The 19,861-nt window shown below is 39.3% G+C and overlaps 1 protein-coding gene across 13 annotated transcripts in view; it reads right to left on the reverse strand.

The window, feature by feature from the left end:
• Window positions 1–19,861, reverse strand: part of foxp1b (forkhead box P1b) — a 212,266-nt gene that overhangs the window by 26,789 nt on the left and 165,616 nt on the right. For all 13 annotated transcript variants that reach the window (XM_067373133.1, XM_067373136.1, XM_067373137.1 and 10 more), the window contains 3 exons: window positions 16,152–16,293; window positions 9,367–9,559; window positions 3,831–3,938 (listed from right to left, as the gene is read on the reverse strand). In XM_067373133.1, the coding sequence (XP_067229234.1) occupies window positions 3,831–3,938; window positions 9,367–9,559; window positions 16,152–16,293 (443 nt within the window). The remainder of the gene's footprint in view (window positions 1–3,830; window positions 3,939–9,366; window positions 9,560–16,151; window positions 16,294–19,861) is intronic.

Raw genomic sequence — 19,861 nt, forward strand, 5'->3', positions numbered from 1 at the left:
TAAGACTAATACTCTACAAAGCGCATTCAAATCATAAAGCAACGTGAATTTTAAAAAAGATCAATAAAAGACGACGCCGAAACTCACACATACTGAGTTTGACTTTTCAAATATCCCTGGTCATGAATGCCCTTGACCTCTTGTAAAAGCATCCAAGCTGTTATATGAACCTTCGCCCCACCCTTCCTGTTCTGCTGGAAACACAAACATCACAACTGGTTTTATTTATTTTTATTTATTGGAACTGTTATCATTCAGCACGACTAGGTATGAGAAGTTTACTTTTAAACACGTATGGCAATAAATATCCATATGGTTTAAAACAACACTGCCGCATGTCTCGTTTGTTGTTGCTGGCTTGGCTGGCGATGTTAGCGTGCATCTCTCACCGTTTCTCACTAAGTCGCCCCGGGCGCCCATCTCTAGCTACCCAGAAAACTCTTATCATCCAGCTAATTTACTCCCTGATTTCTGTTTATGGTTCTTCGGGCCTTTCGGGTGGAGGATGTACATGTGGGAATGTTTAGCACATGGACGGTTAACACCTTCAGCGTGCCAGCTGAACTCTCACCCAGCCTCGCTTTTTACAAAGACGGCTTTGTAGCGCGTCTCCAAATGTTTTCTCAGCATGTTCCAAGCAGTTTAGGGCAGGCAAGAAAAGTAAACAAGATGTTGCCATGATAAAAACACTTGTGTAAACATCGCAGAGTGTACTTAAAGAGAGCACTTCTCTCTCTCCAGCTCACTCTTTTTCAGCTCTGAAATGCTAATTTCTCTTATTTCAATAAGCAAATGTTGAATCATGGGTTTGGCCAATAGAAAAAAGGCAACGATGTGAACCACAATCCAAAAACATATCAGATCCGTGGTTTAGAAACTCCAGGGTAGCAAAACTTTCTTTCTAAGCTCGTGGACAGAGCGAATGCACTTCTTCACATTTTTCTCCACAGGTAAACACCGATTCAAGATAGATTGTTTTTATCTGCAAAAGAGCCTGAGCCGGTTTTAAACATGCCTTCAAATAAACTGGCACGAGGAGCCTGCTATTTGAAACACAAACTACGACCCTGAAAGAAACAGAGGTGGAAAATAAAAAAAATAAAAACACGCAAGACTGAGAAAAGGGGTAGGAGTGCAGCTGTGGTTCTGCTTACCACTCGTTTTTCTCCTTGGTCTTGGCTTGTGGGTCTTTAATTCGGGCTTGTTTTAGTTTGAACCCGGGATAATGGAACAGTGTCATATCTTGTTTAGAGTGGGACTAATCCAGCCTGACACACACTCACTGATCTGCTGCCACACAGCACATGTTTTCATCATCTCATCACGAACACACACACATAGTGGAGATTAAGTGAGACCAGGTCTTCCTTAGAGGAGGGATCAGGGTGAACGCTGTGTAAACTGTGCACCTTTAGCCTGATCTTTGGTTTAGGTGTTATTAAGGGAGCGTGCTGCTGTGTGTTGGCCAGTATAGACTGGACTTTAACAGCATGGACGGGTCAGGCTTGATTCAGTTGAGTTAATACATTGTGGGCAGGTGAACAGACACTGGTTGCAGGTAAAACCAATGCAACAGTCAGAGCTGTGATGCAGAGATTAGTGCACATGCTTTAGGCCCCGTTTACACCTGGGCCACTTAAAATGCGTTTTGGTCAATCAAATCACAAGTGGATGAGAATGACGCATACCGATCTACACCTGGTGTTTTAATCCGTCTCTTTTGTCTACTTTCGACCACATCTGTCCTGATTACTTTGAGGGGAGGGTAAATGTATGGGCTTCTTCAGAAGTTTTGATTTAATAACCGTGCACAAATTGCATATGAACAGAGAGCATCAGCTTTCGTTTCTGCTCTGACAGCCTCAACACCGTGCGTGTTAGAAAACAGAAATGTTTAGAGAACATTGTGCTTAGTATGTTTTTCATCTTCAAACAAACTTATGGCTTCAGCCAGCAAAGTTTAAATCACGTCTGTCTAGTGCGCTTCACATAACGTTTGTGTCGGTAGGCGGAGAGTAGGTGGTCTTTAGCGGCTGTTTGAACACTTTCAACCACATGAACATCTACACCGTGAACACAATCCGGTCAAATGCGTTTTTGACTACCTCTGGAATTGGTCAAAGTGGACAAGCTTAAAACGTTTTACACCCCATCTACACCTGTATTTAGTGCTTGTGAGGGTGATGCAGATCGATTGTGAAAATGCCACAAAAAATTAGGCAAGTGTATTGCATTTATTTATTTGTTAACTGAACCCAAACTTTTGTGTTTTACATATTTGTTTTTCATAGTAGTCACAAACTACATTTTTACATTTTCTAAAGAAAACATGAATGGCACAGCTCAATGCCTAAATGGTGTGGGTGGTTGTCAGGTTGTCCCTAAGTGGCTGTTAAAGTGTTCTATATACTTTTTAGCTTGATCTGAGCGGTTGTTGGATGGATGCTTATTGGACCATGTTAAAAAGTTTATAAAAATCCCTAAGTATGAGGAAAATGAATAGCAAGCACCAATAATATGTTTCTAAAAACAAGAAGAGAGAGAGATCTTTCCTACTTGTCTGTAAAAAGGCAGACAAGGGCAAACCCCACTGTACTCTCAGAATGTGGGCCACCGTAGATAAACATCCCTACGTGTTTGTTTTGGGACAAAGTGTCAGTAATCACCATGGGGACTGCAGTTATCACAGACAGCACAGAACCCTGAGGAAAACCACACCACAGAGAGCAGGCAAAGAGCAGCACACCACACACCCACGTCAAGAACCCAGCCCACACACAGAGAGGAAAAAAATATAAAATGAAGAGAAAAATCAGGAGAAAAGGAATTGAAAAATACTGTGATGGGACTCTAGGTTTGACTAGGTTGATCTAGAACAAGCAGAAATTTTACAGTTTGAAAGGAATGTGTACAGGATTTCTTTTGAAAGTAGGTATGGGCTTATGATTTAGAAATGCTAATTATTTAATAGGATTCCAGCATTACAAAAAAACATAACGAAAGGATCATTTAGAAAAATCAAATAAGTAATCTTCAAAGAATCAAATAACATCCAACTGAATATTCCCAAATTCCTAGAGGGTGTTTTGAATTGTATTGGTTCTTAGTCCCATTGGCCTAGGAATTTAATCCTGCTATCATACATAAGTGGGAACTGTATGTTCTAAGAGATTTAGTTTTAGGGTTGTTTTGGAATCCTACAGTATATGAGAAATTCCTACAGTATATGAGAAAAACTCCCATTAGCATCCTTTAGGATTGGTTTCAAATAGTGTTGTCAAAAGTACTGACTTTGGTACAATGTGAGGATACCAGCATTTCCCCCTAGCATTTTGGGTGTTATTGAGCGGATTCGTAAACAACTCTGATTGGCCATTGTGTTCACGCGCTCATCAGATCATTGGCTATAATGATCAACTCTTCAAAAACATATTGTAAATAGGTATCTTTGATGCTTTTCACAGAGCGCTTACACAGATACATACGGGAGCATTTGAAAGCAGGACCGGTCCACTGATAGACGCCTACTTTCAAACACTTCCGCTTTCAAACACTTCCAAGTGCTTTCAAACGCTCCCATGCGTTGCGCATTGTAGCCAATCACAGACATATCTGTTGAGCGTGTGAACACAATGGCCAATCAGAGGTGCTGCTCAACAGTGCACAAAATGTTAGGGGGAAATGCTGGTATCGTCACATTTTTTAAAATTCAGTACCCACTAGTTCCAAATTATGACTGCATGTCCCATTCCAAAGGATAATTCCAATTGGAATCCTGTATACATTCCATTTTTTAATCCCAGGTGTGTGTGTGTGTGTGAGATACTTACTTCAGGAACGACTGAAAGTCATCAAACACAGCTTCACATCCTGGCCATTTACAGACGCCGTGACCGTAGAGAGGGTGACTATGAGGGGAATGATCATCCAACACTGATCTATGAGAAGAAAAGACACAATACTGTGATTTATCAAGGCTGCAAATACTTGATACACACACACGCGCACACACAACATATTCACGCATCACTGGACTTTTATGAAAGAGGCTAAAGAGTAATTAATCTCCATAATACTACTTGATGTAATATTAATGGCTTATCCACTAAAATATGACAACTAATAAAGAAACCTTCCCCTTCAGCACAAAAATCCATTGCTGAGTGTGGTTTTATTGACACAGCACTGACTCTCACATGACCACTGACTTCTACAGGAAGTGTTTGATTAGCACAGTCATGTGATCTCTGCTTGTCAGCCTATCACAGCCCAGTACTGGCCAATCAATAGCCAATTATGGGTCTCCTCTGATGCACATGGAGGAACGCTTTGATCAGGGCAGCACGAGGCTCTGAAAGACAGCATGTCCTTTAGCCCTGACCACTGAACCGTGGCCCCTGCCGTCCACCTGGAGCAACAAGTGTTTCCCACAACAGGAAGCTCCCAAATCCATCTGGATTGCTCCCGCCAAGCGCAAACAGTAAACACACCCCACCTGTTATCAATTTATCCGCTTGCACAGGGTCATCAACAGCTTAGTACAGCACGCTTTTCATATGAACTACACTGCAGGCACTATAAAGCTTAGCAGTGAAGATCCACCTATTTTTTCCTCAATTTCAACAGTTGTTTTATCTGCAGAAGGGAATTTAAAAATCTTGTTGAACTGAACATAACATCGAGTTTAGACCTTATTGAACAGTATACACTCATCTCCAATTATCAACATTTAATAACACAGGAAAACTTCCTGCATTTTTGAAAATGTATTAACTATATACGTTTCTTTTTTTTTTTTAAATCAGAAAGACAAAAGACAAAACATGAACATACTATAGCAACTGCTTATTAAAAAATACAAATATTTATGCCTTAATATGTAATTTTTAATTAAAACGTATGTCAAATCTATTACAATTTTTTTTTAACAAGAAACATGCCACATCTTGTTTAAATTCCAAGATGACATTAGCAGAAGCATTATTAATAAGAGTTGAGTTGTGAAATGCTTAAGGACTTGAATCAGGAAACAAAACTCATTTTAAACAATGGATGACTAATGGTTTTAAACGACAATTTAGAGGAAGACTGACAGACTACAGGGGTGTTCTTCCTAGCCTGACCTCATGCATTCCATACAAAAAACAATAAAGGCAAAGAGTCAAAGCTTGTCAGTGATCATGTCTGTCTGTTGAAGTGTGTGGTAATTCCTCCAGTTCTTAGTTTTTTAAAATATTTTTTAATTTTTATTATTATTGAGAGTAAGACAACCACAAGACAGACATAAATTTAAACATAAATGATCTTGTAACAAGCAAAAAGATCTTGCATCCAAGGTGAAAAAATGGCACTAAATAAATAACATAAAAAAAAAACCAGCACATCAAAATCACCACTACACGTGCATTTATATCCTTGATCAGATCTTATAGCAATAGCCTAAATGCTTTCCTGTGAGGCACCAAGGCTCTGTCATATCATCTTTCATTACATTATGGTTTAGGATCGTATTATCACGCACCGAGCACCTAAGTATCATCATTGCCGACCTAACGAAGAAGAGAGGTCTGACGTCTGGAGAGCTCAGACAGGAACTGAGCATTTTGTCACAACACTATTACTCTCCCTCACGTCTTCATGTGGGGAGAAATCAAAGACACACTCCTCCTCTAAGTCTACTGGCAAATCCCCAGACCCCCGACTCAATCCTTTAGAGTATGCCCAACCACACGGACCCCTCCCAACCCCCCCAAAATGTTTTAATTATCATTTGCAGAGTTGAAGATCAATTAAAAGGGAGGTTAAGGGGCTCGTTTAGGGGGGCAAATCTGATTATTTATCTCTTTAAAACAAATTGTCTGGGTTTTAATTCCCCTGAGCGTAGCATTCCTAAAGGATTCTGGGAGGAGAATGAAGTGGGGCGACTCAAACTGGGTGACACTCTTTCCCTCCCATTGAGGAGAAGTGAAAACTGCTGAAATGGAAGGTGTCTCTAAATTTTTTAATAGAATTTTTTTTTTTTTTTTTTTAATAATATTTTTTAGACCCTGACCCTAAAATAAAATAAAATAAAATAAAATAAAATAAAATAAAATAAAAGGTATGGGCCTATTGGTCAGATAGCCGACACCACATTTTCAATCACCTTAGAAAGGTTCATGCAGGTCCATGAATGTTTTTTGTCCCTTATCTGAGCGCCGATGGGTCGGGTGGACTGACACGTCGAAGGCTTTTATCATATTTGGGTGTGCATGAGGTGATTGTCTCTGTGCAGGCACCAGTGGGAGCCGATGGAGGCTGCTAAAAGCAGGGTAGCATCGCGTCTAAACATGTACGAAGTGATTGAGTTTCTCTCTCCTTCCTTTAAGACGGAAGTGAAAAGACAGTGAATGATGCCGCTGGATGCACTTAAGGTTTTAGTTGCAGGCGTCGCAGCGACTGGCCAGATTTTATATGACACATGAAACGGCCTGTGCGGTGCTTAAGACCCCGGCGGTAAACCAATCTGAGAGAGCTAGGGCAAAGCAAGTCCATCAGCGCACAGCCGCCCGCCTGTTTCACGACAAGAGGGACTTGGGAAAACCACATCAATTAAAAGTTCATTAACGTTCGTGTGCGGGGATGAGTCCACATTTCATTTCTCCCACTCAAAACCCTGGATTTCAAGCAATGGAACTCCTACGGATTAAAAATGGTAGAAATCTGTGTTATGCTTTCTTGAAGGCCCATAGGGTATAGTGATGAAACACATTTACTAATAAAACTACAAGGATGTTAATGCTACATGGAAAATTATCAAAGCGCTAAGCTATTAGCACTGTCTCTCTAATGTGTCTTTGCATTTGAATAGTAATGATTTGGAAGCATTTCTAGCACTAATTCTTCAGCTAACGGAAGCAAGGGAGAAGGCTGATCACCTGTTCCCTTTTTCTGACAGATCTGAGATATTCAGTCTACAAAACGCCTTCTTCACGGCATGGGTGCTAAACTGCTGTTGACGTCTTCTTTAATCTCTGACACCGAACGAGAGGCAGGGAGAGAGAAGCAGTGAGCTTTCCAACATGTCTTTTTGAGTGTTTCAAGCCTGCTATGGCACAAAAGGGTTGTAGTGTTGTGATAGAGGACTGGATGTTTGTGAACTTTGAGGAAAAAGGGTGATAGACTGTTACTCTTAGGGAGAGAGGGAGAGCTACTAAAATAGAATATGTGAGTTTCTCTGTGTCAGATCCTAGTAAGCTGCCTACCTAGACCATAACTGGGTGATTATTCAATTAGGGGAACTTTTCTGACTGGTATGATTTCAAAGCAAAAACAAAACAACAATTAATCATTCTAGTTTTAAAGAGTAGGTTCTAAGAGCTTTAAACTTTTTACTGTGTCTCTTGTCAAAAAACGATCGGTTTGTGTGAGAAACCGAACAGTATTTATATAATTTTTTACCTCTAATACACCACTATGTCCAACTTCGTTCAGCTTCCGGTGAGTGAGGTCAGATCCGCGCTCTGACAACGGAAGTGATGTCTCGCGCTCATTGAAGTATATGGGCGAGACATCACTTCCGTCATTACAACGCGTTTTTTGACCCCACTAGCAGGAAGCTGAACGGAGTAGGACATAGTGGTGTATTAGAGGTAAAAAATTATATAAATACAAATTTTCATTTTTGGGTGAACTATCCCTTTAAAGAAGTTGGTTTTTTTTTTTTTGATTTTTTTTTTTTTTAAATATATATATAACTCCAAAGTGCTTCCAAATGAAATATTACCCAACTGTGCTGCACACAACTACAATTTAGGCAGCATTATATGTATCATTCATGCAGAAGACATCCCAGAATGCAATGCAACAAGCTGAGTAAAAAATCCATTCAAAGTGCAGGAGAGAAACATTCATTATAAATGCTTATATTTAATTAAATACTGCAAAATATCTATAAAAAATAATTAAATGTAAATAAAAATGACTTTTTTTGCCTTTTGGCCAATATTGTTTGTGATGGAACTTCTACGCTTAAAGCATTATGCCATAAGCTTAGCAACAAACTAATGTCAAAATAAATCAATAGAAAAGCATCTCATTTGTGTGGCACAAATGAAAGAAAGAAAGAAAGAAAGAAAGAAAGAAAGAAAGAAAGAAAGAAAGAAAGAAAGAAAGAAAGAAAGAAAGAAAGAAAGAAAGAAAGAAAGAAAGAAAGAAAGAAAGAAAGAAAGAAAGAAAGAAAGAAAGAAAGAGGAGCTTGTATGAGCCCTACAGCATCAGTGACATCATGGGCAGTTTAAACATGACATGTTGAGCAAACCTGTCATGAACTCCATTCTGCTCTACACTGGTAGAAAAGCAGATAAACGTGTACGTGAACTCTCCCTTTACCTTCGTCTAGAGCTTGTTTTGCAGTACTAAATGTGTTTTCATTCTCATTGCTTCATAACGACAAGTTGGTTCTGATCAGCCAAATCTGAGTCAGATGTGAAAAGAGAGAGAGACAAATAAATGAGCTCACGGTGCCTGGAGGCTTCTTACCAGCGGTTCAAAGATCAGGCATGAGCAAATGAAAACAAGCAAACGTGTTATAAACCAAATTAATCTCTTCCTTAAAGACACAGTGATGCAACACTTCCTCCAAATAAATCTTTAAGTGTCAGGGCTTTAAAGAGGCTTTATAGTATTCAGCAAAGTTGTGCTGTGCAACTGTTACTGTATGAAATTAACTGCTCTTTATTTGCCATACAAAATGGTTTGATTCGGCAAATGATGAATTCTTCTGATGACATGTATAATATAATTTACGATATTTGTGATACAAGAAGCAGAATGAAAATTGTAAAAAAAAAAAATTCGACATAAATAATAAATAAATAATCGATCAGAAAAAGTAAAACATTCCTTGAACATAATTTGAAGTGCAATACCGCTAAACCGCGCCTACTGTAATGCTGTAATAATTAAAAAGGAAGGAAGCAATTTTAATTTCATTACAGTAATCTAACCTTTCTAATAGTGCCATTCTCTTAGGTGTTTGACTGGAAATCCCTGATGAACAGGATTGAGCGGACAGGCCTGGTCCTTAATGAAAATTCCAAGGTACTTAGAAGCAATAAATTACGATTCATTTGCAGGAAATGCCCAATTGGTACCTGTCCATCAACTTGGCTTTCCTGGCAGTGATTTCCACCTTCAGTAGTGGCACTGAGAAAGCTTGTTTGCTTTGCTCAATGATGCCAAGAACTCTGAATATATATAGAGAGTTTAACAAGAGATTTCAACAGTGTCTCAAACTGTGCTCAGATTGGCCAAGAAACCAAAGTCTGCAACCAAACTCTTCTCCAATTCTCCCAAACTCTCAGGTCAATGGCTGGGTGATCTTACCCCTCTCTCTTGAGCGAGTGGCTGATGTACTGGCCGTTGGTGGATCCATGCTGGTTGTGGTTTTTGAGGGGAACGGGGGAGGGGGACGACAGGTCCAGACCCCGGTGACCGTTATTGGTCGCGCTGTTCTCCTCCTTCACATGACTGTTTGTCACCTCCTTCCACAGCTGCTGCAGTTCGGCTGGAATCATGCCTGCCACAAACAAATTGGATAATTAAATCAATTAACAGCTAATCTGGTTCTACTCATGGCATAATTAAATAAAAAACAAGGGCTCAGTAAACAAAAGGGGGCATTAATTATTCCACTACAGGCTGATACGCAGCGCCTGCCCTCTCGCTCTGCCATTCTCTCTCTCTCACTTGCTCTTTTCCCCCCGACGTGCAATGCAAAGCGTGTTTGTGTACAAAAATTCCCTGGCATTCACGCACATTTCATGCTTGAAGTAAATAATTAACATACAGACAAGGCATGAAATCTGAATAATCACCATTATTTCTCTGACAAGGAAGTCAGCCAGCTCTTTCTCACACACACACACAAAACAAGACCACAAAAACATCCCTCTCTGTGAGAAAGAGAGAGAGGGAGAAAGTGAAAGAACGAACAAGCCCCCAGGGTAATACTCTCGAAAGCATGTTAATGTGCAAAATGCTTAAAGTTTTGCACCGCCTCCAATTGACACAGACGACTTAAACCTCATTTAACAAGTCAAGCACACTGCGGCTCATACGTCCTTTGAAAAAAGAGAGAAGAAGATAAGTGGGAAGAAAAATGGCTTGAAGACAAGATGTTGCCTCAATTCTGTGACAGGCACACAAACACTTGCATGCACACCCACATAATCAACGTGTTTCATGTAGCTGACTGTACAACTCTAGCAGGCTGAAAATTAGGAAGGGCTAACAAATGAAATTAGCCCATTTGAGTGGCCATGAAAAAAATAAAAAAAATAATATGAAAATGTAACAAACAAATACATTTACATATTACGTATACATACACACACAACCAAGTCTCTTATGCTTGACAGGTCTGAATTTATTTTCATCAAAAATACAGTAAAAATTGTAAAAACTGAGAAGAGTTGTGCTGCTCAATAGAAAACTGATAATATTTTTCAGTCTTCTTTGATAACTTGAAAGTTTATTTATTTATTTATAAAAATGTATTTATTTTGTAACATTATTTAAGTCTTTACTGTCACATTTAATCAATTTAATGTGTCCCAGAATAAAAGTATTAATTTCTTTAAAAAAAATCTTTCTGACCCCAAACTTTTGAACAGTAGTGTATAATACAAATATATACACACGGAAACACTTAATTAAAATGTTCAGAATGACTACTTTTTCTATCATTATGTTACTTCAGGAATAGGGCATGAGAATGGAACGCTGAATGAATCGCACCCACTGTGAGACTTTATAAAATCTTTGTATGTTTTGTGAAATTAAACGGGAAGGGGCTGTTTTGGGCGGTGGGGGATCAACCGCTTAACATCACAATTAAATCGATTTTCGAAATGAGCGAAAGCAAATGGAGAGCAAATTTTGAGAGTCTTGGTTATCTTCATTTGTCTCCTTGTTTTCCCACCTCCTCCCCCCTCGCTCTCTCATTCTCTCTCCTTCATAATAATTCTCTTTACAGATACCAGAAGTGGCCTCTTTCAAGCGCTCCAGCGCAATACATTTGTGCAAGAATCGCTTAGTTTTAATTTATTCCTGTTGTGGCAAAATAACGGCGAGGTGAAGATCTCAATACGATCAGCAGAAAATATTTTTAATTTGATAAGCTACTAAAGATTTTAATTATGCCAGTAATGGAGAACAGTAAGCTAATGAGGCGGCTAAGACTCCAGAGAGAGAGACAAAGAGACAGAGTGAGAGAGACTAAAAACTGTGAAATGAGTCTGGTAGGACTGCCATAAATTCGCACAAGATCGTTTGCATATAAAAGAGCCAGCGGAAATTATTGCAGGACGAATCAATAACCTTCCCACGTGCCACCTTTCGCTTCCTTGGGCTTTTTTGTGCCATCTTGCAGTGTTTTAACGTCCTCATGAAACTCTGACGGCGGTGTCCGAAGGTATCGACTTGCTTGTTTTTTGTCTTTGCTGTTGTCATTGTGAGGGAGGGAAAACTTGTCCGTGTGGATTCAAGAAGGTCACGGCGCTGGTGATTGTTTTTGGGTTTGGACATAGAGGGGAACAATCATTTTCCCCCCACTTGGAGCGCAGTGACAGTGTGCGATGTATTTTTAGCCGACGTGCTTGACAGGGCGGCCCACTCTCCCTCAATTACCCACAAGTCCAGGTGACCCTGACACCACTGTTTACTGAAACGAATCCAAGCCGGAGGGGGAAGGGGAGCTGATGAGAGGGGTAACAGAGTGGGACGAAGCTGTCTTGTTGTGTCTGACACCCCCCATAAACCTTTTTCCTCTGCAGGTCTATATCTTGCTCCAAGTCTTGGTTTTCATCCAGTCTCTCAGATGGATTTCCCAAAACTGTCTGCATGTATCTTCACGTGACCTCTCAACCAATCTGGCAAATGTCACAGCATTATCGTCATTTAGTAGCGGATGATGGATGAAACATTTCGCAGACAACACATAGCATTAAAACAGTTCTTTGTCGTTAAATCCGTCTTGCAAACTCCAGATCGCTTTAACGGCCCTAAAGTCATTTTTCAGTGCCGCACCTCCTCTCATTAAAAGCCAAAGATACACACTTGCGCTTTTAAAAAATGGATGTCATTGAGACTTTTGACTGATCGCCGGTGAAGCAACTCAATTTTTACCGCAGCAGGTAGCGGCGACACCCAGACAGGGGCCCCGAACTCTCGCTTCAACCTTTTCCTGTCCTTGTACCCCGATACCCTGGTGACCGTGTTCGAGCAAGCGGAAAGTTGATTTAAGGTTCACAACCACATTAGTTGTGGCCCATCAGCAGCCCGATAAAAAATGCCGGCGTGCGCTGGGGCCGCGGAAATCAGCGACCACGTCTTTCTCGACGAGACCGCCGCCGCGCCACTGGGGGCAAACTGACACTACTATTAGTTTATTGTTCTGTGAGGCAGAGATCTTCTCTCCCTCCCGTTAAAGGGGTTATGATCACTGGGGCCTTTGATATGCAGCCCTTAGGCCTAAAATATGTTCCTCCCTAATGCTACAGAAGCTATTAAACAGTGCCACACTGCCAGCCAATCAATCACTGCCAGCGAGGCCGGACGAGGGGCCGGAGTCCCCTGATGGGTCCGTGCGCACATCGCGCATCATGCCTGGTCACATTCCCTGCTTTCATATTAGTGGCAAATTTGTCTTGTCGGTGTCCTGTGGCCCTTGACTGGACAACTTAACTAATGTGTGGTTGGGGATAAGAATGAACTCCAGAACTTGAGGGATTCACAACATGTGTGTAGGAGTACACAGATTTAGATGAGAGCTTGCTAATAGTGTGGAAAATGAGGGACAAACACAAATCCGGCAGACACATCAATGTAGACAACCAGGCCTCTTCTGCCTAATCCCATTCTGTTCACACAAAGTTGAGTTATTTACAAGAGAGAAAGCAAACTTCATGTGCCATGAAGAAATGCCTTTTTTCTATCATTTTTTTTTTTATTATTTCAACAAAATGCTTAATTAAACAATAGATCCCTAAGGATTAAAAATGAAAAGAAAAATGAAAGAAAGTGACAAAGTTTTTAAAATAATAATAATAATAATAGAGCAAAACTCACTAAAATTAAAGTCACTAAATTGAACATGTTTGTTATATCTATGTCTCAAAAGGCCACAAAAAAAAGTTTTTTGCAGGATCCGGAGTGAGTCCTGTATTGCGTACACACTCAGAATGACAATTTAGGGGATTTGCTCCATATTCAAATATGGCTGTAACTCCTAAAACGTTGCATTGTGTACTTGAGACAAGTAAAGAAGACAGAAATGGTTTTACTCGATGAAACACACCTCATCTCTCTGCCTTTCTTGAATATTCATCTGCTCTGTTTGTTTCCTCACACGGTTACTCACACTGCTAAGTCCACTGTTATTTTCTCTCTCTGGACCACATTTATGATATTTATCTCCTCCAACACATTGTTCTAATTCATAGCAGACTTCAGCTGACCCTCTCCAAAACTTGAACGTCAACAAGTCAAAAGTGATCTAACCCCAAATACAACAGACTAAAAAACATTTTGACTGAAGTCTCAGGTATCTGTGCTGTGCCAGAGAGCTAGCTTGCACACTTGTAAACAGGGTAGAAATCGGGTAGAAAATGACTGGATGTGCCTGCACATTAAACGTGAAGCCATGATGTAAAAAGATTTTATACACACATCAAAGTCCGATAGCCTAATACATAAGCCAATTTCAGCCTATGTTTCTGGCCGAGTAATCTTCCTTAGTAGCTTGTCCAAGCACATAATCACCACGCACACATAAGGAGGTAACATAAGTTATCACACCAATGCTTACTACTTAGCTAACTACTGAATATTGTAGATTACATCTTGCGAATGGAAAACTGGGCTGCTGGAGCATGAAAGAATGCAGTGGAGTGTGAAAGAAAAAAAGGTCATCAATAACTTTTAACAGTGAAGCAGAAAATGTTCAGGACACACACAAACACACACACATACTGACAAGTGTTTTAATCAGGGTATGAAATTACCCCCTATGCCAGTCAAATTTGGGACCAATTTTATCAGTCACTGTGCCAGACGACCTGTAGGACATCTCCGACTGACGTTTGACAAGAAATGCTTCTAGTTAGATGCAAAGACGCACACACAGAAGAAACATATTTGATTGCATTGATGAATAGAGAAATCAAAAGCCTTATCTGAGTTCCAAAATAAATTGAAAGAGGCTAATAAATTTGTGCAAAAGTTTATTTTGTACTTTGGTTTTAACCCCACCAATTCAAGAAATCTGCCACTGGCTATTACAGTTACCCAGTCAGGTTTATCCTCCATCTTGGATTAATACTAGACAAACAGGTTCTAGGAAACTAGGAAATAATCTACCCTTCACTGCCAAGTAAACTTATTATATATCCAAGCAATATTTCGAGTTCTGCAGTACAAAAACAGCATGTGTCCACTGTGTTTTTCATTACTGCCCTCTGATTGGGCATTACATGCTTGCAATGTTCCCTGGGTAACGGCTGCTTGAGATGTCATTCAATCACTTGTTAAAGAAATAAAATTGTTCTTCACTGAGATGGCCTCCTATTTGACACTAGCCTGTGGCTTCGCATAGTAAAGCACTGCCTCGCCCAGCCCCAGGGCAACGTGGGTATGTGGAGTGGCTCAGCTTTCCGACTATGCCCTGATCAAACAATAACAAGACTGAACAAACAGAGTTTGTATTTGCGTGTTACCCAAGCACCCCCTCCCCAGCCTTTATACAGCCTTATCTTGTTATGGGCTTGTTTGTCTTAGCCAGAGAGAGTACAGTCAGCTTTTGAAAGAAAGAAAACAAAACTCAAAACAAAACCAGTATGAATGCAGTCTTTGTTATTCTGTTGCTGCTCCTTAAGTAAATATGACAAAGAAAAATAAAGCAATACACCTCCTGGAAAAACACCTTTTGACTCACTGACTTGTGAAGTGATTAATCTTTGACTAGTTTAGTGGGTTGAGGTTAGAAAACAATGGTGCTAGTATGTTTAGGAGCTGACGAGGAGCCAACATAAGACAATAGAGGTAAAACACAGATATGTGTAATATACATATATCAGAAATACATGTATTCAATGGAGGAGTGGAAATATAGGAGACATTTTCAGGTTCTAAAGGAGAAAATCAAAAGAAACTATAATGCAAAGAGAACATAAAAGGCCTATACTCTCTGAAAGCAATATTTTGTCTAATTTTATAAATTTTTGTAAATTGTCCCAGTGCTGAAATGTTTCCCCCCACACATATAAGTGATATTCTTGGAGGTTATCTTTTGAAAAATTTCATTGAGAACAATTTCATTTTCATAAGCTTTTTGTCAGCATTTCCTTTCGCTCTCGGTGTGAATATCCCCTTAAAGGGTTAGTTCACCCAAAAATTAAAATCATTAATTACTCCTTATGTCGTTCCACATCCGTAAAACCTTTGTTCTTCGGAACACAAATTAAGATATTTTTAATGAAATCTGAGAGCTTTATTTTTCCTTCATAAAGATACAACACAAAGCACTTGCGTCGCTTCATAAAACTGAGGTTAAACCACTGGAGTCACATGGGGTACTTTAATGATATCTTTCCTACCTTTCTGGACCTTGAAAGTGGTAGTTGTGTTGGATCTCTATGGAGGGACAGAAACCTCTCAGACTTCATCAAAAAGATCTTAATTTGTGTTCTGAAGATGAACGAAGGTCTTACGGATGTGGAACGATACGAGGGTGAGAAATTAATGACAGAAATTGGCTATTGTTTTCCCCCCACATTTAGCAAAATATAATAAAATCTATAAATAAATACATACACAGATCCATACATATTGCATGCTTATGGATTGCAAAAACTAATCCCTAAGGATCCTCAGTTTTTACCCAGATGTTGCAATCTATAGACAAACAAACAAAAAACATAATAGAAAAACACAGAAAAGCCATAGCAAGAAAGCGGTGTGAAAAGAAGTGAAATTTTCTTGGAGGCTGATGAAAAACCCTGTTGTAATTTTGTGAATAATTTCGTTGCATTTTTCATAAGCTTTTTTCAGCAAATCCCATTGCTCTCAGTGTGAATATCCCCTCAAGGGACGATGGGTGTGCTTGTTCTTACCCTGAGTGAGGGAGTGCAGGGGCAGAGTCTGGTTAGGCTGAATGGACAGCAGCCCTTGTCTCTGCAGGCTCAGGAGATGCTGCTGCTGGAGCTGCTGAACCTGGAGCAGCTGCTGTTGGAACGCCAACTGCTGTGCAGACACCTGCCGAGGGAGAGCGGAGAGAGGATGAGAGGTCTACATATCATCCTCACACTCACAAACAATTATGTCAACACGTGCACAAACATACTTATTCACTCAGGGCTGATAAACACACACATACTCACACAAACAGGCACGGGCAGGTACTTTCCCATATTCCCGTACCCTCTTAATTAACGAGGAGTCGGGGAGGCTTGTGACAAATAATGAAATGTTGTTAATCATTCCTAATAAGAGCCACAGGATTTTAATTATGGCCATTCATAACTCCGCAAACAACCTGTGACTGAAAGGAGCTCCTTAATATTCAGCGCTGTGTAAGTGCAGAGCCAGGGGAGCCAACCGTTGTCTCCTTTGGATAAATCAGGGGTGTGAAGTAACAGGGTAACCGTCCAATAGGAGGATAACTGAGCAGTGTATGTGCCAGTTTTATATATTTATATTTTGTGATTAATTTTCTCATGTTTATCAAGTTATATATAAAATGAATTATGCACATTAAAACATTTATGCATAAAATAAACGGTAAATTTTATTTTTTATTTAAGTCTTTAATTATTTTAAAAGGTAACATTTTACAAAAGGTTATGTTCATTGATATTTTACATTCTTATGTCAATGTTCTTTTATTTTTATTATTTTTTTCATAAATATATTTAATTTTTGTGTTTCATTAATGCATTAGAGTGGACACTGTTCGGGAGGTTAATAAAAGCCTTTAGTGATGCATTTGTGTAAGAAAAATATCCATATTTAACAAGTTATAAAGTAAAATATCTAGCTTCCACTAGACCGCCTTCCGTATTCAACCTATGTAATGCCTCTCACAGTTCAAAATGCTTATGCCATGCCATACTCCTTACATATTCAACTTTACGAAAATAGCATAACTGACGCAACCTCAGTTACGCATTTTTTCCCCCATTGTAAAGCTTGGACGACTCACGATATTTACTAATACAAGTCCGACTGTGTTCATTAAATCTTGAGGTGATTTTCATTTTAAAGTGAACTAATCCTTTAAATCATGACATGCATTGCAATTTATATCATATCATGTTGTGTCTTACGGTAATATACACCCTCACATCTGGATAGATGGGACGGAGTGTAATGAAAAAAAAAGGAAAGTGCCAAAGGACGGGAAATTTTGAGAGGAAGAGGGGAGAGAGTTAGTAAAAGTGGAAGGGAAATAGGGAAAAGAGATTGTTGAAAGACAGAAGGAGAGGGAGGAACGGGCGAACGAACTGCTGCGTCGTCAGAACGATAAATGGGAGGAAGTTATCTAACATCCCCAATCGCCCCTCAGTTAAAACAAATGGGCGAAGTTATGGAGATACAGGGCTATTGAACCCTACCGTTGACCCCTTTCAACACTAACACTGTTGTTTATGACCTCCTCAATGCATTATAATAGCTTTGTGACAACGACTAAACATCCATCATAATCACGGGACGGTTCCTTGGGAGGTTTCAGATGGACCCGAGGTGAAAAACCAGACCCTGACGATCATGTTTGTTGGTACATTAAAGCGCAAACATGTCTTTGCCAAGCTGTGTGCCGCACCCTCTTCCCAAACACAGGATGCTTCACTTTGTGTTTACTTCTCCAAACAGAAGGCGCACAAAAAAGGTCCCGCAGCACAGGCGCGGACAGGTCAACCTTTAGACCCAGAACAGATCTGAAACAGCCTGATAAAGTGCTTGCACTTTTTTCCACTCTCATTCATGGTCCACCCATCCTCATCTGCCTGTCAAAGGTCTGTTTCTGTTTCTCTCTCTCTCCCCACTCTAACCCTGATCAGTAGGCTTTAAACATACAAATGCTTCAATGTCAATGGTCAGAGCTATGGTGCAGCGGTAGCACAACATATGGACACTGTGGTGCTCCCACAGAGAAGCAGGTTCAGGTCCGGGTCATGTCTTGATCGTACTACCCTTGTATTTTCTTTTGCTATCCTGACAATTAAAAGCAAAAAGTCCAATAAAAGATATGCAATGATGAGATGAGACTGAAAATTACTGTTTTTAAATTGTTAAATAATGGAGCTTTTCCAATGCGTGGTATGACTCGGCACGCTTTACTTTGGCTCAGTTTGCTTTTCCACTGCAGTTTAATACCGCTTCAAAGTGGGTTGGATTATAGACTGATTGTTATAGTTGCGCTGCCACCTCGTCTACTGACCACCATACAGCCATTTCTTTTTTCAAGATGCGTGCAACGGTCATTTAAAGCAAGTCATTTAAAAAGGTTTAGCGATCAAATGATACTGCGGTGGCTGTTGCTGAATGTTTAAATCTAGCGGGTTTGGTGTCTCGTATCGCAAATCCATTGACGATTTTCTCTGACCAATCAGTGATCTGCAGTGTTTACACGTCACATTTTAGTATCGTTATAGCTTGCTTGTAACCGAGGTGGTACTAAAAAAAAGTACCAGGTACAGTGGAAACCCCCCCAAAATTAGCCGTACCATGCAGTGGAAAAGCACCATAAGTTCATATAAGAGCTATCGTCTACCTTTAAATCACTTTAAAAGGCTCAAAACTAATTTTTTTTTGTATTGTTAACTGTGCATATAAAAACATTTATTAATAAAATAAATTGGGTCACTTTTGATTTCATTATGTCTTTAAAGTCACCATGAAATCCAAAATTGACTATTTTTATTTTTTTATGGAATATTGCTGCATTTATTATAAGTGATTTATCCAAGCACATCCTGTTATTTTTAAATGTACGTAATACTTAATCAAAATAACTTCCTCTCCCCCTTGCAATGACATTTCTTCACTTCTCTTATGACACGTACACCGGTGAGAGGGCAGCCCATCAAATCCCGATGGAAAACTCAAGTCCCGTCCAACAATTTTATTTAGTTTGAGAAGCGGTTACACGCCACAAAGTTGCAACTTCTGTTTCATGCTGACTTTAATTGTTAAAAAAATTAAAATAATTGCATAAGGTATTAATGCATAAGGTATTATATAATTTTATAGCATTTTACAGCATTTACTAGTGTTATTTTTGGTAACACTTTACAATAAGGTTTTATTAGTTAACATTAGTTAACTACTTAAATTAACATGAACTAACAATTAACAATACTTCTACAGCATTTATTATTCTTAGTTAATGTTGATTTCAACATTTACTAATACATTGTTAAAATCAAAAGTTGGATTTGTTAACATTAGTTAACGCACTGTGAACTAACATGAGGAAATACTGTAACAAATACATAAATACTGTAACAAATGTATTGCTCATTATTAGTTCAAGTTAGGCAATACATTAACTAATGGTAACAAATGAGACCTTACTGTAAAGTGTTACCTAATATTCATTTATTAAAATTGAAATGTTAAAATTTATTTTTGTAAAAAAAAAAAAAAAAAAAAAAAAACTATATTAACAAATACTGTAAAAGTATTGTTCACAGTAAGGACATGATAGCTACTGCATGCTAACAAATTGAACCATATTATAAAGTGTATTTATTTTTTTATCTGTACATCACCCTGAGGGATCGCCTGGGCCACTTGAGATCTTCCTCCGCGCACGAGCGTT

This window comes from Chanodichthys erythropterus, chromosome 21, assembly GCF_024489055.1.
Source record: "Chanodichthys erythropterus isolate Z2021 chromosome 21, ASM2448905v1, whole genome shotgun sequence".
NCBI lineage: Eukaryota > Metazoa > Chordata > Actinopteri > Cypriniformes > Xenocyprididae > Chanodichthys > Chanodichthys erythropterus.